General features: G+C 39.3%; 2 protein-coding genes across 7 annotated transcripts in view; one reads left to right on the top strand and one right to left on the bottom strand.

The window, feature by feature from the left end:
- Nucleotides 1-2,115: 2,115 nt before the first annotated feature.
- The window catches only part of WARS2 (tryptophanyl tRNA synthetase 2, mitochondrial), a 44,081-nt gene continuing 18,931 nt past the window's right edge, over nt 2,116-27,265 (bottom strand). For 2 of the 6 annotated variants that reach the window (XM_015874134.3, XM_015874142.3), the window contains exons 2-6: nt 26,295-26,552; nt 11,736-11,816; nt 9,881-9,966; nt 7,482-7,600; nt 2,116-5,786 (exon numbers count right to left, since the gene is read on the bottom strand). In XM_015874134.3, coding sequence (XP_015729620.2) covers nt 5,338-5,786; nt 7,482-7,600; nt 9,881-9,966; nt 11,736-11,816; nt 26,295-26,552 — 993 coding nt within the window. In that variant the 3' untranslated portion in view covers nt 2,116-5,337. Of the gene's footprint in view, nt 5,787-7,481; nt 7,601-9,865; nt 9,967-11,735; nt 11,817-26,294; nt 26,553-27,265 lie in introns of those variants that run through there. The other 4 variants (XM_085544797.1, XM_085544781.1, XM_085544790.1 and 1 more) reach the window with 4 other exon arrangements.
- Nucleotides 16,720-18,012, top strand: LOC146762525 (heat shock transcription factor, Y-linked-like). Its single transcript, XM_085510487.1, has 2 exons — nt 16,720-17,220; nt 17,857-18,012. Exons 1-2 carry the CDS (start codon nt 16,720-16,722, stop codon nt 18,010-18,012), a joined length of 657 nt encoding a protein of 218 aa, XP_085366613.1.

The following is a 27,265-nucleotide window of genomic DNA, read 5'->3' as shown; positions in this document are numbered from 1 at the left end:
CCTTATCTCTAAATTGGAAAGACATGGATTTGAAGGGTGGACTGTTTGGTGGATAAAGAATTGGATGGTTGCAGCCACTAGATTCTGATAAGTGGTTCTCTGGCCAGGTGTAGGCAAGCGATGAGTAGTGTTCCCTGTGGTTACGTCTTGCTATCAGTACTCTTCAATTTCTTTGTCAGTGACATAGACTATGGGATGGGGTACACTCTCAGCAGGTTTGCTGATGACACCCAGCTGAGTGGTGCAGTTGACACAATAGAAGGAAGGGATGCCATCCAGAGGGACTTCAACAAGCTTGAAAAGTGGGCCCATGTGAACCTAATGAGATTCAATAAGGTCAAATACAGGATGTTGTACTTGGGTCAGGGCAATCCCAGGTATGTATACAGACTGAGGGCAGAACACGTGGAGAGCAGCCCTGTTGATAAGGACTTGGGGATCCTGGTGGAACAAAAGCTTGACTTGAGCCAGCAGTGTGTACTTGCATCCTGGGCTGCATGAAAAGAGGGATGGCCAGTGGGGAGAGGGAGGTGATTGTCCCCTGTCCTCTGCCCTTGTGAGGCCTTGCCTAGAGTACGCTGCATCTAGACCTGGAGCCTCCAAGCATGAGAAAGATGTGGAGCATGTCCAGAGAAGGGCCACAGATATTATCAGAGCAACACATACAGCACAGGGTGTAAGCATACCTCTTTCACTTTCAACTCTTCTTTCTTCCATCAGGAAAGATGTAATTTGATTTCTTCCTCACAACCAATTTGGGATAATGCCTTATCTTGATTTCCACAGCTCCACAGGGACCATGTATGCCAACAAGGTAACTGGGAACAGAAATGTTCTTTTGTGGAAACTCTTACTGTCCCTACTCACTGCACACCAGCAGGCATTACAGAGGGGTTTCATGGAGCATGAATTGGATGAACTTGAACAAGAAAATGAATTGCAGGAGTGCACCTACTGATCTCTAGTTGTAATTAAGCAGTAAATCTGTGGGAGAAGACTAGAGCTAGTGTGAAGGAAGTCTCTTTGAGAATATGTAGCATCAGGCCTTCTGCAGTATTAGTTTTGCTCTGAAGAGCTGTTTTAGTTCATCTGCACTGCTTTACTGGAGTAAACACTGTCACAGAACACCATCTAGAATGTGTGCTTACACAAATGTTCTAAAGAGGAAAAGAGGGAAGCAGAACAAAGCAATCACAGTAGGCTGGCATCAAACAATTTTTACTGATAGTAGTAAGTGCATGTTGCTTTACGCTCAGCTTCTTCCTGACAAACTCCTTTAGAGGGCTCAAGGAATGCTAAGAGATAGCCAGGTTAGGTCCAGCCAAATGCCAAGATGGTTAACTTCCCAGAAAACCATGCTCTCAGAAAACTGAAATAGGCATCAAACAACTACATTATAGCTGTCTTCTCTCAGGGGACTCTAATGATCGTGACTGTTAGCAGTGTAGGGATTACTGCACCGGTCAGATGTAGCTTTTGTTTTGAGAGATCCTGCACAGGAGCTACTAAAATAAAGAGGCTAAGCCAACAATCTGTAGGTGAACATATTCATTTTATAAAAGTCTAACTTTTCTGAAGAGGAAAAAACAGGCATATTTCCTTAATCCAAGAAGATAAGACTGGCAAGCAAGATTTGTTCAACTGAGAAGGGAAAGAGAAGAAAAAAACCCCACACAATCCATTCCTAAGTTAATGAAAAAACAGTGAATTAGATTGAAACATTGCTAAACATTCTAGGTAGAAAGACCTTACACCCAACAAAGGGCCCTTCTGAAGCTGTTATTACTGCTCCATTTCTGTAATGTTCAGAAAAATCTTGACAGTTTTATAGAAGTGCAATAGTTCAGAGCAGTTCAGGCATCAAGCCAGAATTGCTTGTTGGTGTCTCACACACTCACACACACACACCCTTTAAAATGGTATTGAAGGCATACGAATACTGCCACTTCTTTTTTCACTGCAAATGAGATGTGTTTTATGCCAGTCCTAGGTGTTACATGATTTGAACAACGTATGCATAAAAAGAAAGTGAAACTACAGTTTGTCTTTTGAATGCATGTTCCTGTCTTTGTTACTGGGGAAAAAAAAGAAAAGAAAAAGAAAAAACAAATAAAAAAGAGGTAGAAATCAGATCCATTATTGTTGAAGATTCTCTGCGTCAGCATCTCACAAGTACAGTACTAGTTTCTCCTAAGGAACCAACTGTAGGTGAGGCCTTTGGTCCAATCCAAGCATCACAGCAGGAAAGGAGTATTTGCTTTTCATAATGTTACATGCTTTGACTCACAACGTACAGAAGTCAGAGGTTGACAATTTTTGCGCAAGAAAAAAATCATTAAAAAGTGGAGATTTACTTTAACTGAAGCATTCAGTTAAACAAACCCAGTAAGCTTTAATCTTGATATTAATCAATAATACTAATCATGAGGTGTGTCCTATTTTTTTTGCCTTGTTTCCTATGCAGACTGGTATATTTTTTTTAATATCTTATGAAACACTGATAAAAGTCTAATGAAATACCTATGTAACCACAGCAATGTGTCCCCGTTGCAGTCTGCTACAGTTACTTTGAAATCAAAGACTGTTTTTGAATACATTTGTTATTTCTAGAGGACTTGTTAATACTGCACTGTGTTTTACCTCATTCTCACCATTCACCCTGCTCCACTTGCACTGACTAACATTAGAAACTCCACCATTATCAAATATTTGCCTCGTGGTTCTCTTTCTTCAGATCCTTAATGAGCAAATACAGCTCTCAGTGCAGATTCCAGATGCTCAGACCACTATGTCTTGTTTTGCAAAATTAACTAATTATTTCTGAATCATATAACTGCTAATTAAGTACATTAAAAACCAAACAACTTTAATTATTAAAATCTGCATTACATAGAAATTCCCAATTTTTTCAACTCAGTCATATAAGACTGCAGTTCTCCATGACAAATGACACAGGCACGAGCTCACAAAGTATGAAACTCTCAAAGTTTAAACACAGCACCATTAAATATGCTAGCACAGGACAATGAAGGCTTTCATTACATCTTATCATGTACTAGAATCATAGGATCAAAGAGTATCCTGAGATGGAAGAGACCCTCAAAGATCAAATCCAACTCTTGGCTCCAAAGGACCACCCAAAATTCAATTCCCATGTCTGAAAGCATTGTGCAAACACTCCTTGAACTCTGTGCCCACCGCCCTGTGGTGCAGCCCCTGTCCCTGACCCCCAGCTGCCCCTCCCCTGGCACAGCTCCATGCCGTTCCCTCGGGCCCTGTCGCTGTCACACACATAGCAGAGCTCAGCGCTGCCCCTCCGCTCCCTGTGAGGAGCTGCAGCCGCCATCAGCACAGCACTGGCCAACTTCAACTCTAAATAAGCTTTGGCTGCACAAATTTTTCTCTCTACAGATGTAAACAGCACCTCTTGTAGTACCCTGACATCACCTGACCTTGTTTGCAGTGTTCAGAAAGTTACCATCAAGGTGTCTCAGGAATTTTATGGACCTGTTTGTATCAACTGTGTGGTACTCCCAGCTAACACCTAACAAACTGATGTCACCCATTAGCACAATGGTGGCTGATCTAGAAATACCCTTCTACTCTTTACATAGTAATTAATTAGCGTTGTCATCTGGGCTGGGTGGTGATAGCAGAGTACCACAATGATATCTGCTTGCCTGCTTGTCCCATAATACTTAACCAGAGGGTCTCAATCATGTCATTGCCAATTGTAAGCTCAATACAGCCAATCTGTTCCATTACATACAGTGCCACAAACTGCTTCTCCTGCCCTGCCTGCCCCTCATGAAAAGCCCATAACCATTCAACATGACACATCACTCACAGGACCTCACTAGCACATCATCCTTCAAACTTTGGTATGTCATCCCACAGCTTATCACTGGCAGGCCTCGTTTCATCTCTTTTCATCTTCAAGTCTGGCTTGAAGTTCTTTCAATAAGCCCAGAAAAAAAAAAACAAAACAACAATTCTCCCTCTCTGAAAATGGTGCATCCTGTTAAGTACCACAGGCCTGGTGTTGCACTGACCATACTGTGATCAAAAAATCCAAAATTTTGCCAGTGACACCAGCCTCAGAGCCATGCATTGATAAGCTCTGCCTGGATATTTCTTCCAATATAAGCACCTGGATGGATAAAGAAAAACACTATCAGCACTCCCAAACCTTTAACCAATTGTCCCAAGAATCTGCAGAACCTTTTGATTGATTTCCTGATCTCATCACAGCTTAACTGTTGCCAACATCGAAAACCAATAATGAGTAGTAATCTGGGGCTGCACTAGGCTAGGAAGTTTTCTTGTAACATCTTTAATACAGGCCCCAGGGGGGCAGCAGTCTTCTGGGTCTAGTCAGCGTATTGGGACCTCTGTTCTCAGTCACCAATGACAATAATAGTAATAACAATAATAATTTTTCCTCTTAGTGGAGGTGGCTGTAATGCAGTCAGTAGGCTGACTTGCCCTTGGCAACTTCTCCAACATATAAAGACGATCATCCACATGATTTTTTTATTGTCCTTCAAATTCCTCTTGTGTCAGGACACCCAGGAAGGTGAGGTTTAGCAGTGAGGTTTCACAAAGATCTATTTAATTCCATTTTGATAAAATATTTTACCATAATCCTGGCTATGAGCTCATCACAACTTTTAAATAATTAATTTTGCAAATTATATAGAATTACATACAGATCAGCATAAGATCTCTTCCACGTGTCTTTTCTCACTAAACCTTTTCAAAGCAATCCTAGACTTGAACTGAACTGAAAATCTCAGGGCTCCCCTGCTATACCAAAAAGAAGGTGGAAAAAGATGAGTTAAAGCCTGTGTAGCTTTCTGACAATGAACTTCAGAATCAATCAGGAGGATGGTAGTGCTGGCATACGTGAAATTCACATCTGCTCTGCATTCTTTGGAGAGACTTCCAAAGAGGCCATCTATCACTAGGAGCCACAGTGAGTTCTACAGTATGGGTATCAGTATCTGTAAGATAGATATCATCTTGTCTATACCCCAGCTTCTTGTAGTGGTCTGTGGAAAAACCCAAAACCCCATTTGGGCAACCTTGTATTCTGCCTTTGTGTATTTTCTTCATAACTGTGATTGCCTGCACCCTTGTCTTCTGACCATCCTGACAAGTTCAGAGCTGGTCCAACTGGAAGGAACTGGCTTCATACCCTTTTTTGATGCAAAGAGCTTAGCTATTCTACTTTGATTCTGCAGAGGAATAAAAAGAAGTTTTTGTTTCAAACTGTTTAAAACAAAATAGCTGTCCCAGGAGCAAGTGACAAAAGTCCTTGCAACTGCTTGTCAGTTTCTACTGAAATCCCACCAGTCTTCTTACTTCTTGATAGACAGGGGTAGCCAGTTCTTTGGCTTTCTCTGCTCCAGTCTCTAAAATCTTTATCAGATAGGCTTTGTCTTCCTGGAGTTTCTTGATTTCATTCCTGATAGGTGTAAACTTTTGAATAACTGACTCTGCTACCACCATTTTGTAGTGAGCAGTATCAAGACCAACAGCTTGGTGCAGCACTTCTTCTATGCTAAGTCCCGTTACCGCAGCATGAATGGACACAAGGTTGGAGACACCAGGGCGTCTAGATGGGTCGTAAGTCACCTCAGAGGTAAAGTCAGTCACAGCCTTTCGGAATTTCAGCACTATTTCCTCAGGGCTGTCTGCTATGTTAACAGTAGCTAACTTCTGTGGGTCTGACTTAGACATCTTCACCGCTGGATCTCTGAGGGATTTTATTTTCTTCGTTGTACCTTAAAAAAAAAGAAAAAAAAAAAGTATTAATTATGCACACATATAGACAATTGTTTATTATGGTAATTGCTAATAACGTATGGTATTCATTGGTAAAAAGAAGTCCAGAAGAGGTAATCACCTTATTTTAGGGAGCTTTACCACCCAAAATTTCTTGGTAGCTCTCCCAAATATCAATAAAGACAGCTAGTTTTCCCTAACTAAACAATAATCAGCTCCATCACAGGGAAGGCACAGTTTAGATAAAACAAGTATAGGTATTGTACAAACTCCTAAGATACACCAAATTGAATAATGACATTAAGGGAATATTGCAAAGTCTTTTATTTAACAGAATCAACCCAAACTGTTTCAGTCTTTCACCAAGAAACATGATTCATAGAGTACACAGAAGTACCTCTGAAAGTATTCACACTAAATGTTTTATGACATCTAATAAATTCAACTAAATTCACCACATATTCTTCAGTGACTGATCAACAATCTACTTAAAGAATAATTCAGGAGACCCTAGAAGGGGCACTGTTCTGATACACCTTTTGGAGGAGTCTTATCACTTCCCTGTAAATCTGAAGCAGCCCAGGCAATGTAGCTGTCTATATCTAGTGAGTGTGAACAGCTTCCTAACCACATAATTTATCGAGGACAGTTCCTTGGTTTGTGTATGCTTGCTCACTTATGCTTCTCAAGAGGAAAGTGAAAAGTACTTTTTACAATTTGAGCTTTTTATTTTCTGTTAAACAGCCTCACCAGTAGCATAGGCTATATTCATCTCCTCTTTACAGTATTTACTATATAGTTGTTCATTAGAAACTGCAGAGCTTGCAAAACTCAGGAATCAACAAGCCCCACTCTGGGTCTAACTGGATCTAATACCAGTTTTGTCACAGAGGCCTGAAAACTGAGAAAGGTTTATTACTGTCTGTCTTTTCTAAGTTGAGTGCTCCTTGCCCTTTTGGGGCCGAAGGTCTCTGCTGTGCATTCCTCTACATTACTTATAACAAAGATGCAATGCTTCTTCCTTGCCCAATTTTTCACGTTTCTTAACAAACACACCATTTGCGCTATCTGACTCCCCGTCACCCCCCGGCCTATGACCTTGTAGCTCAAAAATGGCTGAGAAGATTTTACTTATAAGTCTCTTTGAGTTGAAGATAAAAAATGGGAAGTCTGAGGTCTGTAAGAGACCCTTACTGAAATCCACTGAAATAAATTAACACAGTTATAAGACTTCCGTGCACCGTAACAATAAACCTACAAGCTGTTTAGTATGCTTAATGTAAATATCTACTACGCAGACACTGCAGAATTCTGCTTGCTGGAGGTCTTTTGACTTGCTCGTTATACACCTCCTGAACTAGCAACATGGAATAGAGTCCCTCACTAAAAGCTCTAGAACTTGAACAGCAGGGCTGACTGACAGATCAGTGCATAACTGTCCCCCCTTGACTAAAATAATAGATGCTGCATACATGCCTCTACCAGGGATTTGTAACGCCTTATGTCCATTTTGGGAGTACAATTTCACAGTCTCTTGTTTCTTGTCACTTTGTCCATTTCTCCTCTTTTAGCATCAGTCTCATCTTTGCCTAGTCCTGGAGATTATTTCCACAATATTTAAATTTATCTTCAGACTTGAAGTGCAATTTAGGGAAAAAAAAATAAACTACAAAAAAACACAACGATTGGCTTACTCAAAATGGCTTTAGGCACAGGAAAGAATTCTCCATATTTCTTGTTAAAATGTTGTGCTATATCTTGGGCTAGTTCCAGGTGCAGGACTTGATCTTCTCCAACGGGAACATGTGTCGACCTTTTAATAAAAGACAGATACAGGAAACTCAGCAAAGCTCTCTGGTCCCACTGAAACGTTACTCTGCCATTATTAAGGGCCAGAATGAGCCGAATACTCAGCTGGCTAGGTAGAGGTGCTGTGTGAACAAGATCCTTAACTGATTGCTCATACTCATCCCAGCATGAATCTGCTTTTTTTTGTGGTGAACTGAAGCACATCTCCAAGGGTAGAAATATCTTTTCACAAAAACGTGTATGGTAAAGATATCGGTAAGAGCAAATAATTAAACTCAGCTCAAAGAAAGGTTTTGGTCCTATCTCCTGCTGTCTCCTTAGAGATCAAAGAGCATGTGTTAGATTTTGTGAACAAAGCAAGTAAGATCTGCCAGGCATAATGTCCAAACTTGCCTTGTCATATTCCAATAAGATGTAACTATTGTTGAGAAGTCGGTATTGTGGATTTACCAATGGAAGAAAAGAAGAGAGCGGCTCTTTCTCATGGTTCACAATTATATAATGTGGGCCAGCATTTCTACCCACAAGTGCTATCTTTCCTAGACTAGGATTGTTAGGATCAAAGGATCATTTGATCTCCTGTACTAAACTCTGTAGCGTGAATGCAGTTCTGGAGGAAAACACAATCTGCAAGTGAGGACATGAGGAGGTGAAGATTCCATTACTTCCCCTGGTGATTCTTTCCCACAGTTAATCATACTTGCTAAAAATATGCCATTCTTTTAGATTAAGCTGACTTGAAGTTTTGCCAGCTTTTGATTACTCTCCCCTCCCTCCAAGCAGATTTTTTCTTTCCTAAAGCTTGTAGGGTATTCAGCTCTGAATCCTGGATATGTTCCAGTGTAAAGAAGTTCACTTTGCATCTTTTCTGTTCCTGGAAAATTTTAGTTCAACATGGTACTTCTTCCTTCTAACTCCAAATTACAGGGCAGACATCTAGAAATCATTTTGTCCACCTTTATCCCCCATCAAACAGTCAGCAAGACGACCTAAAAAGTTACAGTAGCCAATAGGAAATCACAGTGGCCTACAACTAACAGAAAGAAAATAAGGTACCATAATCAATATACTTTAAGCAGGTCAAAAGAAATGTTTCCATATGACAAAATGGTTCCATATTCACAGTTTGCCACTAAGCAGAAAACATATTGTTTTTATAAATGTCTCTGCATGATTCTTTGCCTTTCCCCTTGCTGCTTTTCTTAAATATTTCTGTCCTGTTGCTATTTTTGTTCCTTTCTGTCACATATTTACCTTCTGCCCGTTTTCCTTTTTCTTTGATCCTTGGTTCATCTGAATTCATACTGTTTTTCCCCTCCTCCTGCTCTTAATTCTTTGTGACTACTCTTCTCTTCCTGTGTTTCCATTTCTCCCTGACTCTTGTTCCCTATATTATGTTTTTACATTTAAACATTTCTTATTAAACATACTATGCGAAATTTCTTCAAAGAGGTATTGTTTCTCTTTCACTTCCTTGTTTTGCGTTCTGTTTGGACAACCTGCTGTTAATACACGTAGTAGCAAACAAACCACAGACTTCACTAAAGAAGGATGAATCAAATGATCTTACTAGAGACAGAAGGGACATACATGGTTGAATTCAAACACCCAAAGTAGGGTAATTTACAATAAAGCTGCCTACTTAAAATACTTTAATGTCTTTAAAATACAATCAAATAAGCCTCACTGTTCAAAAAATAATTTTAATGTTCAGATTCTTCCTTTTGCTTACTTACGATTATTTTTAGATAAAATTCTCATAAATTAGAAGTATCATACTAGTCTTCCTTCATTAATGAGAACTGAGAATTACATTTGTCTAGATACATTTTTGAGGGATTAACAACTTATTGAGGACAGTTAAAATCTATCATGAAATACAACAGGGTACACTACAAACTCTATCAGATAGGGTGTATGTAGTCAGCTCAAGTATTTTTACAGTATACTGCATGAAATAAAGTACACTTAATCTTTTTAAAAAACTTAGGTACAAATACGTATGTATATGCAATATGTATCATTAAAATCGATGTGTTGTAATTCCCCGGGAATTGCTCTGAGGTGACGTGCTTTTTCAGTTTACAGCCGTGTGAGTTGCTTTGAACCCAAGCTAGATTTCAACCAGCCACTGCAAAAGTAAAAAGCTGTCATCCATTTCCAATTTTCCGATTTAATCACACCCAGCTCCTCCACTTAATAAGTTAGCACGTTGACCTGATGAATATTCACTTTAAGGCAGCTGAATAGACATTGCCCGTGGGCTCACATTTCTGCCTCTTACTTGTACAGCAGAATATCTGCTGCTTGAAGAACAGGGTAAGTCAACAAACCGACATTTCCATCATTATTCTGGCTGGCACATTTCATCTGTTTGGAAAAGAGAAAGAGTGAGAAATCACACTTTTGGCTAACAGTTTCAAGGTCTACAATTTTAGTTAATTAGAGCTCTAGTTTAAGTGTAGGTTCAGCTACTGTGTTCATTCGTCATGTAACTCTAGAGAAAGTGCACTATGTAGAATCTGCTTCTTGTGAATATGTACTTTTTGTTTTATATTCTATATTTATGTATTTTCCTACACTATTCTAATACAGTAGCAACATGAGAACAGAAGCTTATGTTTTCTTTCTCTTTGTAACCTTACTAACCAGCATGATTACAAATACAATATAGTCTGGTTGGGTTATTATAAAAACATAGTTTTAAATAGTATTTTTTAAATTTAAATTTTATACTTTATATTTTAAAAATTTAAATTATATATATGTATTATATATATATATATATATATATTATATATAATTTTATAATGATAACCCCTGCCTCTAAAATATTGTTTTTGGCAGTAAGTTTCTGAAATATTTTATAATCAAGATACAGAAAGGTATCTTATATTTCCCTGACAAGAGATCAAGACATAGTGATCACAGTCACCAGAATGGTCAGTGACAACCAGGAGGAGAATCCAGAACTTCAGAGGCAGGGTCCAGCATTCTCTGCATTAGTTCTCACTGTAGCCCCAGTCCATTCACTGTCCTGAAGTCCTTTACCACCACAGGGTATGGATCACTTAAATCAAGATATTCTGGCTCTAGATAATTTAGTCTGTTCTAGCAACAATACAACTACCTTTTAACAATAGTTAACTACACTAAAACCCTTAAAATCTGTACTATTTCATTAAGACTATACAAATACCTTTCAGTTTTTCTCATCGTATCATACAGATCCTGTCTTCCTTCTATAACCCAAGTGCCTGGACTCAGGGAACCTACTGTGCAAAGCCTAGCACCTGTAACACTTACCTACGGATTTGGAAAGTCAATCCAGTCGAAGTAGGATTTAAGAGCTTAACTTTAGAACCTTGGGTTTGAAAAGGTTGGCTTTAATTTATGCCATGCATTAACACTGGTTGCTGTATTTAAGTTTTACTGTTTTTATTTAATTAAGAAGAAAAACAGGAAAAAAGAAAACATCTGGAGGTATTTAAGACGGCTCTGAACTCTGCAAGCCAAACTGCTCTTAAGGATTTTTTCCCCTTTTTTGATACTTCTCTCTCCTGCCTTTTGTTTTTTTCTGCTTACTAAATGCCAAATAAAATGCAAGGAAATTAAATGTACCTATGCAGTTGATGCGGTAATGCTGATACAGTACCAAGATTAAGATGAGCATGAAACTTATAAAAGCAAACAATCAAGGGTCATTAACTTTATAATTGAGAACAATTTTACTATTTTAATTTTATACTCCTCCCCAACATACATTTCTTGGGACATAAGATTTACAGAACAGCCACTTCCCTTTATGGAACTCCTTAATCAACATGGCTCAAAGTTTCCACTACAATATCTTGTAGTTTTATGCACTATTAAACAAGTATCAAAATAACTCCAAACATTTGACGTAAATCAGTTTAATAAAATGGATTATACAACTCTTCCCATTTTGGTACAGCTACTGTAAGTTTCTGCCCAAGAAGATGTGTTTTCTTCTTTTTACTGTTGTACTAGAGAATTCTTAACCCTAAACCAAGGACAGCAAACATACAGCTTATACTCAACAAGTAACAAGTATTTCAAGGACAATAATTGTATTGAATTCCCATATATTTTATTATAACTTAATAAACTGCTCATACCTTCCACTGAGGCAAACGTAGTAATCGTGGCACATTAGTTAGGCATCCAAGAATCCAGGCAAGTTCTGTGTGCTCAGGAACCTGAAAATACAAAGTCAAAACATATTCTAAACTTCTGCATTTTTATGCCCACTTTCTCAAAATCAATACAGATAATATCTGAGATCAGAAAATCATTTATTTGTGTGGATTTTTATTTATTTTTTTCTTCTTTTTGTATAGCAAAGCCAGCAGTGATAAAGTTACTGAAAGTTCTGGATGCAGCACAGATTTAGCAGCAGAGCAAGGCTCTTGATTCGGACAACTTACAGTACAATAAAGAAATAAATTGCTTTAGCAATAGTAACAGATCTGAACTTGCATAAAAACTAACTGCATTTTAGTCACTGTGCCACAGCTTCCTCACATCTTCAGATAATCAAAGTCTTTGCCTTTCTCATTTCCAGTGTGAATCTACTGAAAAACCCAAAAGCCACCCAAACTACATTTCTTCTGCACCACAGACCTACTTGTACTTGTTTCCTTTACTTGTCCTGGCCTGCCTCAGTAGTGCTCTCCAAGGACAGGCCCAGAAGTCCCATTTAAAGTCAGACCTCCATTTCTCTGGCTGAACTGTGTTATACTTCAGCATATCTGAAATTATAATACCAGATGAAAAAGAATAACATGCAGGTCCAACCCTCCTGCCATGGAAAGGATTGCCACTCACTAGATCAGGTTGCCTAGGACCACATTCAACACGGCCTCAAACACCTCCAGGGGCGGTGCATCCTTAGCTTCTCTGGGCAGCCTGTGCTAGTGCCTCATTGCCCTCTAAGTAAAAAAATTCTTCCTAATACCTAAACAAACTCTACCCTCTTTTAGTTTAAAGCTATTCCATTTCTCCTGTCACTATCAGAACCAGTTAAAACAAACAAACAAACGAACAAAACCCCTGAAGTACTGAAAGGATGCAACGAGGCCACTACAGAACCTTCTCTTCTCCAACTAAACAAAAAAATCTCCAACAGTCTTTCCTCACAAGAGAAGTGCTCCAGCCCTCTGATCATCTCTGTGGCCCATCTCTGGACACGCTCCACATCTTTCTCATGCTGGAGGCTCCAGGTCTAGATGCAGTGTACTGTAGGCAAGGCCTCAGAAGGGCAGAGGACAGGGGGACAATCACCTCCCTCTCCCCACTGGCCATCCCTCTTTTCATGCAGCCCAGGATAGATTTGGCCTTCCAGGATGCAAGTACACACTGCTGGCTCAAGTCAAGCTTTTGTTCCACCAGGATCCCCAAGTCCTTCTTTACAGCACTGCTCTCCACGTGTTCTGCTCTCAGTCTGTACATGTATCTGGGACTGCACTGCACTGACCCAAGAGCAACATCCTGTACTTGGCTTGTTGAATCTCATTAGGTTCACATGGGCCCACTTTTCAAGCTTGTTGAGGTCCCTCTGGATGGCATCCCTTCCTTCTATTGTGTCAACTGCACCACTCAGCTTGGTGTCATCAGCAAACCTGCTGAGGGTGTACCCCATCCCATAGTCTATGTCACTGACAAAGAAATTGAAGAGTACTGATAGCAAAACAGAACTACGGGGAACACTACTCATCACTTACCTACACCTGGACACAGAACCATTTATCAGAATCTAGCAGCTGCAACCATCCAATTCTTTATCCACCAAACAGTCCAGCCTTCAAATTCATGTCTCTTCAATTTAGAGATAAGGATGTGGCATGGGACCATATCAAAGGTTTTGCAGAAATACAGTTAGGCAACTTCAGTTGCCCTTTGTCCACCAATGCCTTTGTAGAAAGCTTTGAGGTTGGTGAAGCACTATCTGCCCTTGTTGAAGGTGTGCTGGCTGTCATAGATCATCTCCTTGTTTTGTAAGTGCTTTAACTTATCTTCCAAATCATCAAAGACTATCTCCATGGTGTTCCCAGACACAGACATGTGCCTGTAGTTCCCTGTGTTCCTTACCAGCCTCTAGTTTCCCAGGTAGTTTCCCTTTTTCCTTTTATTGAGAATGAGAGTGACTTCTTCCAGTCATGAAGGATGTCACCTGACACCCATGACTTTTCAGATATGACAGAGATTGGCTTGGCAGTTCTGCAGTCCTACCAAAACAAATGCTCATTTGAAGGTGAAAGTGAAGGACCAGGCCTCAGGCCTCTGCTTTCTGCAAGGGTGGTTTTAAAAGCGGGTTGAAACTGAATATCTTTGAGGTCCTTTCCAACTTAGGCCATTCTATGATTCTGTGATAAAAAGATGAGAGAAAAGGACAATCAAGCGCAATCCTGTGTAACAAACCCTTAATTTAGCATTCATATTGGACAAAACACCACAACAGATGAATTTTAATTGTTTCTGAATCCCATTAGAGAGGGGGATGTTCCCCTCTTCCTGAATCATAGAATCGCAAGGTTGGAAAGGACCTACAACATCACCTAGTCCAACCATCCTCCTACTACCACTCCTACAGCAAGCTACTAAATGATATCTTGTAGCTCCTCATCCAGACACCTCTTGAACACTGCCAGGGACGGTGACTCACCCACCTCCCTGGGCAGCCATTCCAGTGCCTGACCACTCTCTAAGAGAAAAAGGAAGACATTTTACAGGGTGAGACAAGAAACGTGCCAAGAAATAACCTTTATTTACACTATTCAGCTTTTACAATATTCATTTCAAGGTTAGCAAAACAGGCAAGCACTGCTGATGTATACTCTGTTTTCTAATTTACTTTCAGCCCTTTTGTTCTGTTGCTAATTAGCTATATCTGACATAATCATCAAAAGAACTAGGTGGTCTATATTCTGTTCCTTTGCTTACACGCTCTATTCCCTTCTTTCAATATTGGCAGGTTTGGATGCTTAAGAGCATGCTAACCACCTCAAAGATGTTCAAATCATCATGCTTGCTCCAGATGGAAGGCAGTAAGAAGTGTTTGTTAACAAGTAAAAATTAGCATTATTAACTGCAATTCCTTTGTTGTCACATCTTATATTTAGTCATTTCCTGGCTAACAGTCATTAGACTATTTTGGTTGCCAATGTTGCATAAAGCTATCTGACATCAAGACAAAAGCTCAGTGATTGTTTTAATATAAATTTCCCCATGCTTATAAGACTTGCTATTTTCTGTGTACAAGATAAAGTGCATCAAGATGCACCAAATGTGCATTTCGCAAAGAAGTAAACTGTGCCGAATTGGAAATTCTAACCTCAGACCTCTATTTCTTTTAGAAGGAATCACCATCTGGTTCAAAGTGGTTTCTGATTCCTTTCTTCTAGTCACGGATAGAGAGGAGATGGTGCTCTGTTGCACTTGTGTTGACAAGGACTCCCTTTAAAAACTATGCACTCATTGATCCCTCTCTGGCAGTTGTTGCTCCCACAGCCAAGCCTGCATGTGTATTTCATTGCATCAGTGGCTTTGACATTACACCAGTTACCAAAACTCCAAGTGATCTAAATAACATTTGTTCAGTCAAATCTGCAGTTCTGTGTTCAAGCAAGTTATATTTACTTCTTATCTTTAAACACAATACAGTCCTTTCCTAAGCAAGGCTAGAAGCGTGTTGATTACTGTGGAAAAAAAAAAAAAGGCTAACAAAAAGGAGAGAAAACACAAAAGAGTGCTCAGAAGGGTAATGATTTCAGCTGGAAAAAAAATCAGTACTGAAGCCTAATGGGCAAACATTTATCACCCAGATTGCAGTAACTGAATGTGTGTCAGTCTGTGAATAAAGAGGTATTAGGCTTAAACAACAAATCATTTGTCAGGCTAAATCATGGTTTAAGCTGCTGTGTTTTACTTGGCAAGAAGGGCAGGTAATTGGTGCATTTGGTCAGTCACTGTGCATCAGTTTAAATGTTTAAATTAGAGCCACAGAACAACACCAGTTAGATTTGGATAACTGTATACCAAGAAACTGGAAGAAGAAAATATGTATACGATACAAGAAAATTACAGGCCCAGTTAACCCTTTCTAGCACTAAGGAATGCAATGCATTACAATTATGACAAACCACTTTTCTGGACAAACTCAGTTAGCCTCCTGCTACCACCTAATTCAATTGAAAATTCTACTGAAGGCCTTCGCTATGCAATGGAAACATAGAGGAATATAAGAAGTACCATACTGTATTACAGCAAAGCAAAGCAACATCTAGTCTATACAGTACATGAGCATATTGCTTCCTGAAGTGTCTTCCCCTCACACACTACCAGCACCCATAATAAGTTGGGAATATCAGAAGCTAATTTATCTGGCCTAGTCCTACTAGAATCCATACTTCCTGTATAAACACATAATCTCTTTTTGAACCTTGTTATACTGCCTGCTCCATAGCATCAGCCTTCTTCTCTACTTCTGAACTATTCTAGATCTTCCTTTCATTTCAAGGGTGCAGCTCTGTCGCTCTGCCACATTAATTTCCCTTTTCCGCATCGCCACACATGCACCGCATCCTTCTTGAGGAGCACACACTAAAATAAACTCAGTAGTCAAGATGCGAACACACTCAAGTTCTGTGCAGTGACAAAATGACTTTTTCCTTGTTCTTTTTTATTTTTTGTAAATTTCTAAATGTTATTTATTCAAAAATGCATGCAAGGGTAACTATTATGATGGCTGTATGTGTGTATATACGTATATGTATACAGCCAGTGAAGTCCTTATTTAAAATAATGCTCCTCGGGGATAATAAAGATATCTTCTTATCTGTTGGTTTGGGTAGCACCAATTTCTTAACTCATATTTCCTTAATAAACGTGTATCTCACTTCCCCATTTTGCCAGCAAACGTTCTCTGGTCTATGATGTTACTGTGATGCAGCAAAACGTCACCATGGGGACGTTTGTGGAGGTTCCACTCCCCACAGCACGGGTGCCATTCTGCTTCCTCCTACTGGACGCAGGTCAACCTTGCTGGTTGAGGAAACTGTTGAAGACAGGAATTTCTGTCAAGGTGAAAAAATAATAATTCAAATGGAGACACCTTCATCGGAAACATCAGGTGTTTCTGTCCAAAACACCAACTCGGCAGTCTCAGCTTCTGCTGCCCAACGAAACCATCGTAAAAGAGCAGCCCACAATGCTGCCTTAGGACCGACCCAAGAAGAAAAGGCTTCTGAATTTTCTCGTGAGGAACCATGTGCCAAAAGACGACATCATGACCTTTCTGAGAGGTGCTCTGCCAAAGCCAACGACTTGTCATCCTGCTACTTTCTGAAAAGTCTCTGGAAGGTTACTGAAAGCAATCACTTCCAGTCCATTCACTGGGATGATGATGGAGACTTCATAGTGATCGAGGAACCATTGTTCAGAATGGAAGTACTGGCCAGGACAGGTCCTCTCAAAATCTTTGATGTTGACAGCATGAAAAGCTTTGTTCATCACCTTCACCACCACGGCTTTTACATCACGGAAGGGGATTTTCCAACCTCTGCCTCAGGAGCAGAGGGAGCAGCAATTTCCACTCCTTGTGAGGTATGTAGTACCCCCAACATGTCAAATAGCTCTTGGGACATTGGGATTGGTGGCCAGTCAGTCCAAAGTGAGGTGGCTGATGGCTGGTGATATTTTGGCACTTACGCTTTCAAAAATCCTTCATTTCTCTGTGGCTCGCAAATGGCAAAAATGCAAGCAAGGGTGGCTGTGACCAGGGCTGCTCTGAATGTAATGAGTCCTGTTATATGTTGGCCCATGGTGACAGAGGCGGAACTGAATTCTTTCACGTGGAAAGAAATGATACCCATCGACGTACAGTGATGACTGCTGAACATTTATGGAGAACAAGGAGTGGATGTGAGCATGGAGAGGTGGTTCAGAAGGGTGCTGAGAAATGACAAAGAACGTTTTGTAGCTGACAACTTGTTGTATCAAATTACACTACTGGGCACTTAGCAGCTGTTGTAGTTTCCACAGAAATAAATAGGAGGCAGTAATTTTGGAGAGAACTATGTACTTAACAATACCATAAACTTTCAAACTCACATATTTCTGTCTGAATTGCCCGAGAGTCCTCCATCTCAGTCTCTCAAGATTCTAATTATTAGTTATTGCATCTTTGTTTTTCCAGTCATGGAACTGTGGTAATGAACCCTTTCCTTTTGTGATTTGCAGTTACTCTGCTACTATAACCCCTATTTCAAGAGGGATTATCTCCTGCGGCAGAAAAGATTCAAGAGGAGTGTTGGTGTTAGAAGGAGAAGACCAGCTGCATCCTCACCAGCTCAGGATTTGAGGGAGGGCCCACAGAGAAGACTGCTGGAGATGTAGTCAGGTGCTGCTGCTTTGGCAGGCAGTGAGCTCCCTGTTACCACCCAGGATGCTGCTCCTGCTGCTTCTTGCAAATGGCACATCTCTAGTACCAAGAGGACCTTCACCAGGGCTGGGACCAGATAGCAGAGCTGGAGGTGATAGAGTTGGATGTCCCTACGACTGATGCTCCAGGAAGCACTGCCGATGTGAATAGTACTTTGTAGATGGGGTAGTTTATACAATAAATGTTTAGACTGTTTTTCCATTATCCTGTCCTGTTTCTTCAGTTACTCTTCTTATGTCCAAGAGTGTGGGGCCTTTGCTGATCCTGTGAGCAGCATGTCTGCAACTGGCACTGCCCTTATACCTACCAATCTGAGTCATGCAAAAATGCAAGCAAGGTTAGCTATTATGAGGGCTGCTATTTTTATACTTTGGCTCATGAAGCCAGAAGTCGAATTTGATGTGATACCATTAAGCAGAATAACGTCTTGATGTGATATAGACTTTGTTTTTGCATTGGTAGCCTTCTACATCTAGAGGAAGGATTCTTCATCAAAGGAAAGTGTGATTAAGTCTTGTTCAAATGATGGATATAGTCCAGTTACTAGCACTAAGAACTTTTGCTAACAAATTGCCTTTTCTGCAATGCTTTCTCTTTTGCTGTTTAGCTTTCATTAAAAGTAGAAATCCAGTTAGCTGGTTGCAGTAGACATTTCACTGTTAACACAAAAAACATTTCTATTTTATTTTCCAGTCTTGGACTGGTACTGTGGAGTTTAGCTGGAAATTAAGTGACGTACTTCAACTTGATAATGTGTAGTCTTTACTGTGTAGAAGAATAAAATCTAACATTCATCATTCCAATGTAATTCATATGGTTGTTTTTTTTCCCCATCTTATGCTCTTGTCTGGTAGTTTTGCTTAGGAGTGTGGTGATTTGCGAGTGAAGAAAAGCTTATAAGATAATCCTATTGAGGACTGTACTTGCCTTGGATTCCTGGTGCATCTTTATGGCTTCTTGGCTTTATAAATTGATATTTGATACTTGTTCTCCATTCCTAGGAAAAACTCTAGTAGTTGTTAAGTACTCTGCATTCCATGCGATCATTTAACTTCCATCCAGGCCCAGGTGATGTTACCAGCACAGTCTGCTATAGGGTTGGTTTGTGACTCTTCAACGGCTGCCTAGCACTGAGTGTAAACAAGGTACAAATGAGACCACTCAACAAGAGTTGGTAAGAAGGACTGTTCCAGAAGATGATTCAGTACTTAGGGTGAAATCTAGAGAATCTGGTTAAAGGATGTAACTACAAAAGTTCTTAACAAGCACTCCCCTACTAATTTTCACCTGATTCTGGATAAGGCCCCTGGGCATATCTGCAGCCTGCCCGTTCCTGCTTAGCTTTTACTCATTTCTGAGTGTGGGCATCAGAAAGTTGTGCGTCAGAAGCTGAAGTGCCTTCCTGCAGAGATTCATTCTTTCATTTTGAATACAGATTTCCTTAAATTTCAACTTAAGTCCTTCTCTGTAAGGGACTTCAAAGTTGCCTCATATCTGTTACATTGCAACAGCATAACCTCACTAAGAGCTATACTTGAAATTTGCACAGAGCTTCAAAGATCTCTTCTTGACAGCATGGAAGACAAACAAACAGGTCTGGGGAGGTAATCTGGATACCTGTGTACTAAAAGAAGTGTGGACAGAGGACAGAACATGACCTAAACTTCAAAAGAAAGGAAACATCTTTTAAGGATTTTTATCACTCCATGACATACCAATTAGTGCTCCCAAAAAATTAAAGAGGTCTTTTATAAGGAAGTGCTCCCCACATTTGTTTTCTAGAAGAAGAGATAAGATTTTATTAATGCCTAATGCTGAAAGCAGTATGTTCAAAACAATTGGTAATGCACCTTTATATTGTGCAGTTAAGGAGCATAAAGGAGCCATGAAAAAGACAAATTAGGCTGCTCTTGAACCAAAGGCACACAACAACTGAAGCACCCACTGAGAAACTTACATGATGGAAAAAAACCTACATGATAGAAAATATGACATGGCATCCCAAATTTCCGTTCAAAGAAATAATTTTAGCGTGGAATAAATTCACAGTTACAAAGGCAACACCTGTCTTAAAGAGTATAAGCTAAGAAATATATCAAGCTGTGAGGGAGAGGTGATAAGCTATTACTGATAAATCAATTAGTTGTCACAGCTGTCACTATTACTTTCAACCACTGTAATAACTTATCCTCATTTATATTTGGTTAAAATTGACATAAAGTAAGATCAGGTTCTTCTGTCCCAAACATCTGAAGAATATCCCTGCTGGAGTCAGACAGTTATAAAATCAGACAGAACACAATTACTTGGCCCAGAAAACCTTTTTCCTCACTTTGTTCATTGCCAAATGAATTTATTTTCAGAAACATCTTCTTCGTTGAACCAACAATACTGTCTGAGTAATCAGTCTGATGTGTTTATAAGATTTGTAGAGACAGGAATGTATAAAGAGCAACATTATGGATCTGAATAGGCTGGATTGATGAGCCAAGGTAAACTGCATGAGTTTCAGTACAGCCAAATGTCAGGTCCTACATTTTGGTCACAACAGGCTCAGGCAATCCTACATGTTTTGGGGGGAGTGGCTGGAAACCTGCCTGATGGAAAGGGGAAGTCATCCTGCCCCCGTACTTGGCAATGGTGAGGCTTCACCTCAAGTACTGTGTTCAGTCTGGGGCACCTCAATACAAAAAGGACATTGAGGTGCTGCAGCAGGCCCAAAGAAGGGCAGCAAGGCTTGTGAAGGGCTTGGAAAATAAGCCCTATGAGGAGTGACTGAAGGAACCGGGGCTGTTTTGTCTGGGGAGAGGAGGCTGAGGGGAGACCCTATTGCTGTCTTCCAATACCTGAAAGATGCTTACAAAGAGAGTGGGGTTGGTCTCTTCTCACTGGTGACAGGGGATTAATGGCTTCAGGTTGGGCCAGGGGAAGTTTAGGTTGGATATCAGGATAACCCTATTTACAGAAAGGATTGTTAAACACTGAAATAGACTCCCAGGGTTAAAAATGGTTAAAAACCATTTGGATGTGGTGCTCAGGGACATGATTTAGCAGCAGAAGGTTGTTAAGAGTTAGGGTAGTAAGGTTAGGTTGCAGTTGGACTTGATGACCTTTAAGGTCTTTCCTAAACTGAGCAGTTCTATGATTCTATGATTCCAAGAAATAAACCAAGTAAACTAAGAGAGAAGAGAGGAAGTGGAAGAAGATTAAATTTGAAAGAGAAAAAAAAAAAAAAAAAAAAAAAAAGAATTTAACTATGATTTCTTCCCACTGAGCTTTAGTTACGTCTAGCCCAGTCCTATGAATGAGAAAATGGAGATATGAGAAAAGCAGAATAATTTTCTAAATTAGTTACATACTTCCTCTTATAACAGGAAGTTTTCAATGGATTATTCTAAATTAAATGGACTTTAATGAATTTATAAGCTGTGATGCAATGGAAGCTTTTAAGCCTCTCTGAAAATTGGACAAGAAGTATCCTGAATCCATTCAAACTCTGCCCACAATACAAAGCAGATGGATGTTTCTGGAAAATAATAGCAGTACAACAGTTAGCGCACATATTTAAACTGTCGTATTTTGGCTTTTGGAGTTAAGGCTAAGACAAATTGGCAAATTCCCACCTCCCAGAGTTACTGCTTCAATTTGCTCGCACATCGCAAGAATACTCAGTTTGTTATACTAGAAAAATAAATCACCCCATCCAAATGGCTGAAAACTGCAATTTTCCGCCCAGAAATTGAATGTTATGTTGTCCAGAAACTTGCAGGACTTCTCAGAGAAGCATTAGGGCAGCATATCAACTTCTGTCTGCTCAATCAACTCTGATGGAATTTTAGCTTCCCCTGGGATATTTAGCATGTGTTGATGAGGATAGGTAGGTGGACAGGAAGAACAGTCTGAGACCACATTAAAGCAACAGCAGATTCTAAAATTGTTTTGACTGTGAAGCAGATGAGACACAAGATGGTTATGGGTATGAACTTAAACATGTATTGTATCCACCAGAAATCAGAGTAAATGGGTTATACCATACACGCTTACCATGTGTGCAGATTGCTTACTGCCTTCTTTTCTTCCCCTCACTCTGCTTTTTGTTTTTAATAAAACATCCTATGTTTTATGAAAGAAGACTGTTACAGCTTTTATCAGTTATGGTACAATTTAAGGAATAAATTTCTTCTTTTTTATAGTATTCTCAGGATATGTTGCAGAAGTCATTATTCTGTTACTTCTCCTTCATGCCTGGTAGACACGAAGGCAGCTATTCAGTATGTATCCTGACACTGTTTTCTCCAAGAGGAAAGAGGGTTTTATATCTGGCAGCTGTGGTCCAAAGCAGAATTTGTAATTTTGAAATATGCGATTTAATTTTTACAGAAATTGTCTCTTTTCCATGACTCGTCTTCCCACCTAGGAAAATGTAATTGAGAAAGAAAATTGTAATGAAGGTGCTTTGCTTGTTGGGAGGCCATTCTAGTATTCACCATATACCATGATTATGTTTTCTTAGACTCTTTATCTAGATATGCTGGCTTATAGCTCTTCACAGATAGCACTGCTCCAAACACAACCCTAAATATTCACCATTGTCTTCATAGTTTCTAAATACTTTCAAGTTCTCATCACTTGTTCATTCTAGCTGCTGCTTCCAAAAGATGGAGATCAAATTAGTATGAAGTATATGAGGCATTCGCAGAACACATATGTATATGTACATAGACAAATATTCAGACAGCTATTTAGTTTCTGTTTACATGTGTCATGAAAAACAGTAATTTACAAAATCCTGAAGCATACGTAGCTAATTTTCATTTGGAGATGACCGAGCTGTATACAAGATGAACAAGAACAGATGCCACATGCCTTCAAAGTAATATAAAAATCACCTAATCATTCCTCTCACTTACTTGCAAAGCATGGACATTAGAGAAATCAGTTCTGGGACTCAAAGGTAACCTATATCCTCACCACTGCAGTACCTTCTGGATCTGCTGTAAAACTGAGAGCACTCTCTTCTCATTATACTTTTTTTATCCCCAATTTGTGTTTAATATTGTTCAGCCTTTTGTTTCCTGCTTGGATTGGAAATCATGATAAAACATGGGAAATCCTTAGAGCTATTTCAAATAGCTCTGGATTAAAGATTTGATCTGCGTAAACTGTGCTGTAAATAAAAGGCTACTGACAGTGAAACCCTTACCAAATGCACAAGGTTTTGGAGAAGCTAGATAATCAATATTTTTTTCACATATGGCAAACATATTCAAGGGAAGCAACACAAGAAACAAGAAACAAGAACAGAAAGAGTAAGCTAAAACAAAAAACTCTCTTCAGCATTTCTAGACCATTCTTGCCCAGTTTGATCCAGAGAACATAAAAGGATGCAGGATAATTTGCAATAGTAACTGTACGACCAATTCTCTTAATAGGAGCTTGCCCTTACTGCAGATTTCTGCAGTGCAAGAACTTCATTCTGCTTTTACTGCTAACAAAGATGGGTGCTTCCAGTCATTACTTGTAGCTCGTTTCAGTGATTAAAACCAAGTTTGCATTTCATAATCGCATAACTGCATAGGGTTTGTTGAAAAATGAACTGAAGTTTTAATCAGACGTAACTGTGGCAGCACCCTGTGAACTACAGAAGCACAATTTTCAAGATAGAATAGAAAATACACCAAGAACTGTAACATGCTAATCTACTGGGATCTCCTTCTTTTTGATACTGAGTTGAACTGATAGAACACCACACCAAATATGTTAAACAATTCTGTATTTGCAGATTAAATTCTTCTTTATTTTTTTTGCTGTCCTCTGAAAGCACAGCCATGTCAGTATCCAGCCAGTTTTGCTCATTTTGTTTTTACACGTAGGCCAAATGCTTGTAAACAAAATCAGTTCTTTTTTAGACCATCTTTAGGGACTGCTACAGTTGCCGAAAAGGAGCAACTATCTTTCTTTTCTTTTTAAAGTAGTAATTATCAATCAAAAAGTCAAGCAAGAAACTCTTAATTAGCAATAGCTACAACCTATCTCACAACTTTATGCAGAACAGTCATTTTAATATTATGTCACTCCATAGCTTACTATTTCTTTATCATACTAATGCAATTATCACATCAGCAATGTTCCTGTCTCCTCTCCTCACATCAGCAGCTACATGCAGATATTCCTTTTAATTGCTTCCAGAGATATGTCTGGTCCCGTTAATGCAATTGTAACAGGCCAAAGTGCATCTCTGTATATACCTGACCCCCACACATAGCTTCAAGACTTTTAGGAAGGCAACTTCACTGCAGCCTGAACCTAACAGAATGATCTGGATTCATGAACAACTGGCATAGTCCTTCTATTTGCAGTACGACAACAAGCTTACAAAAGTCTGCAAAAATCAGCCACTTCTGAAAGCTGTACTGATACACTTGTGGTGAGTACTATTAAGAACATGGTTCAAAGCATCAAACCATAGAAAGCAAATATGTAATGCTTTAGATTAAATAACAAGAAAAAAACATACCTGGACAAACAAGAAAGCCCAGAAAAATTAGGAGAAAAAGCAGTACATTTAACAAAGACAAGCCATCACACCACAGTATAAAACAGAATCAACTTTGGTGGCACTTTCTACAGAAGTGGCACCTTGGGTACGTAAAAGAGCCCAGCAGATTTTTGAAGTTAATTCATTCAGTCCTTTCCTGAATACATTTCAGACTGCACTGCATCCTGTGCCAAGAAGTTCCACAGCCTAACTACGGGCTTCAAGAAATGCAATACTTTTCTGCTTGTGCTGAATTAAGATGATGCTCACTTATTTTGACACCTGTTCATTACTGTATTCAATAACTTCAGTTTGATATGTTAGTTTATGTGCTTCAATGGTTAAAAAGGTTTTCCTTATCTATTTTCTCCATACCACCTTCAGTTTTATAAACCTTATATCATTCCTCTCTAACCACAATCTGCAAATAATTTCTCTTCTGTTTTTCACACTGAAGAGTCCTAGGCTGTGTTTTTAGTTACTGACCAGTTAGTTCAGTAACTAAAGGAATTGTTCAGCTGCTTTAAAAAAAAAAAAAAAAAAACAAAAAAAACAAGAAAAAACAATCCAGACTGGTTTTTACTGTACTATTTACTGGCTTGTAACTCATACTGAGATTCCAGTTAATGTCAGCATCAACACAGATGAGATTAAGATAGATTAGAGCCAAGTAAAAATTCAAACTTTTAATTTAAAGTGACAAACAGATTTGAACAAAGGTTAAATTAATCACATCTTCCATAGGAATTCTGTGTTAATGTACGGAGATTTGCTTTTTCCTTTGTGTTAGAAAACAAAGCATGAAGTGGATCTGTCTTCATCAATTCAAAATCCAGTCAAGGAGATGGAGTCATGACTATCATTCGCAGTTTAACAACAACAGTAAACTGTTGGTAAAGAGCTGTTTGTAACCATGTTCAAAAGAGAAATGTAATGGCTGGGTTTTATCTCTCATTGATAAAATGTGTATAGCACCTTTGCAGTACTACTGCAAGTTGGATGGCTGTTTAAAGATACAGCAGAAGCTATGACACATCTGCCAGTCACTCATAGTAGATGCTGTGCTGCTAGCAGATTGAGTGGTAAGTGCCAGTGCAAAAACAAAGACGTGTTTTACTGGCCCTTATGGTTGTACAGACTGTTTATGTGTTTAAACATTAACCTTTTGTGACCAAAGTGAAACCTATGGAGCTAAATTACTGCTTATCAGGTCTTTTCTGTGTGTTATTCAAAACATGCTGTATTGGTTTTGCATGGTAAGGTTTTGTTGGCTGAGGGGCTGCCAGAAGCTGCCCCACATTAGATCAGAGCCAGCCCCAGTTTCTCCAAAAGGAACTCGAACAAAATATCCAAAGCTGAGCCATAAGTGACACTGGGTGTTCCTCTGGGAGAGAAGATTTAAGAAGGGAAAACTCAGTGTTGTGCAACAGCAGCTAGTAGTCCTGTTGAGGAAGAAGAATGAGAACACTGTGGTGGGCACCTGGTATCCATCACACATGCACAAGCATCTTACTTTGTCTGAGAAATTTAAAACTTATTTCTCTCCAAACAGACTTCCTGATGGTAGTTTCAGCTAAGATTTCCTAAGACCATGAACACAGACAAGATAAAGGAATTTAGTAATTATGCCATGTTCATTCATTAACGTATCTGGAAAGCCACTTAATCAGAAACAATTTGAACATAACAAGCACTAACCAGTGACTGTCGGAACAGGAAGCACTTCCTTGGGTCAATCCCACAGGCGAGGATGGCAGCAGTGGTGTCCAGTATGTTTTGTCGAAAGACAGCTGGTTCCTTGGGCATGGTGAGGGAATGCAGGTCCATAATGCTGTATAACACTGAGTTGTACCTTTCCTGCAGATTCACCCAGTTCTGAATAGCTCCAAGGTAGTTACCAAGATGAGGTGTCCCAGTTGGTTGGATACCGGAGAAAATTCGATCCATTACCATATTCTGTAAGAAAGCAGTGGTAAAATTAACAGAAGCATAAATATATATATACACTTAAAGGCTCTTCTATATTTTAAGTCAGTAACAAAGCCTTACTTAGACTTCTTTCTGCATCCCAATGTTCTAGAAAGCCCTATCAATGGATGCCTAAAAGTAAGTGCAAAAAGTCAGTCAAAATATCCTATCCTACCCCAGAGACCAACAATTAGCACAATTTTAAGAGATCAGACTACATATGCAAACAAACACAGCTATAAACGAGATCAGTGAACACGAGGTTTCAGAAACCACGTGTTAGATTTATCTTTTTTTCCACCTTTTTTTTTCCGCTTTGTGTTTCTGTTTAGTACATTGTCCACTCTGATACTGATACTTAAGATCACAACAAAGAGAACATTTTTATTATAAACACATGTAATATCCAAGTCGATTGCCATCTTAACTCCCATGAACACTGCAGTCTTATTATGTTGGTTGCAAAGAACATTTGGAATGGTTCCTGAAAGAAAACTACTTCTTGACTCAGAAGTCAGGACCAAAGTCTTGAAACTGCCCATCTTGGCAGCAAGAGAGTTTCTAAAGGGCACTGTAAAGAAGCATTAGCACAGCTTAGGATCACATGGATACACCAGCACCAGTGAAATATGAACATCTGAAGGGAGTTCACAGGATAAAAAAAAAGAGAAAGAAAAAGGATTAAAAAGCTGAGGCTGCGA

The sequence above is a fragment of the Coturnix japonica genome, chromosome 1, assembly GCF_054131305.1.
Source record: "Coturnix japonica strain WE chromosome 1, WE-NBRP24, whole genome shotgun sequence".
Lineage (NCBI taxonomy): Eukaryota > Metazoa > Chordata > Aves > Galliformes > Phasianidae > Coturnix > Coturnix japonica.
The sequence above is the reverse complement of the archived record's forward strand: the minus strand, read 5'-3'. Positions and strand labels throughout refer to the sequence as shown.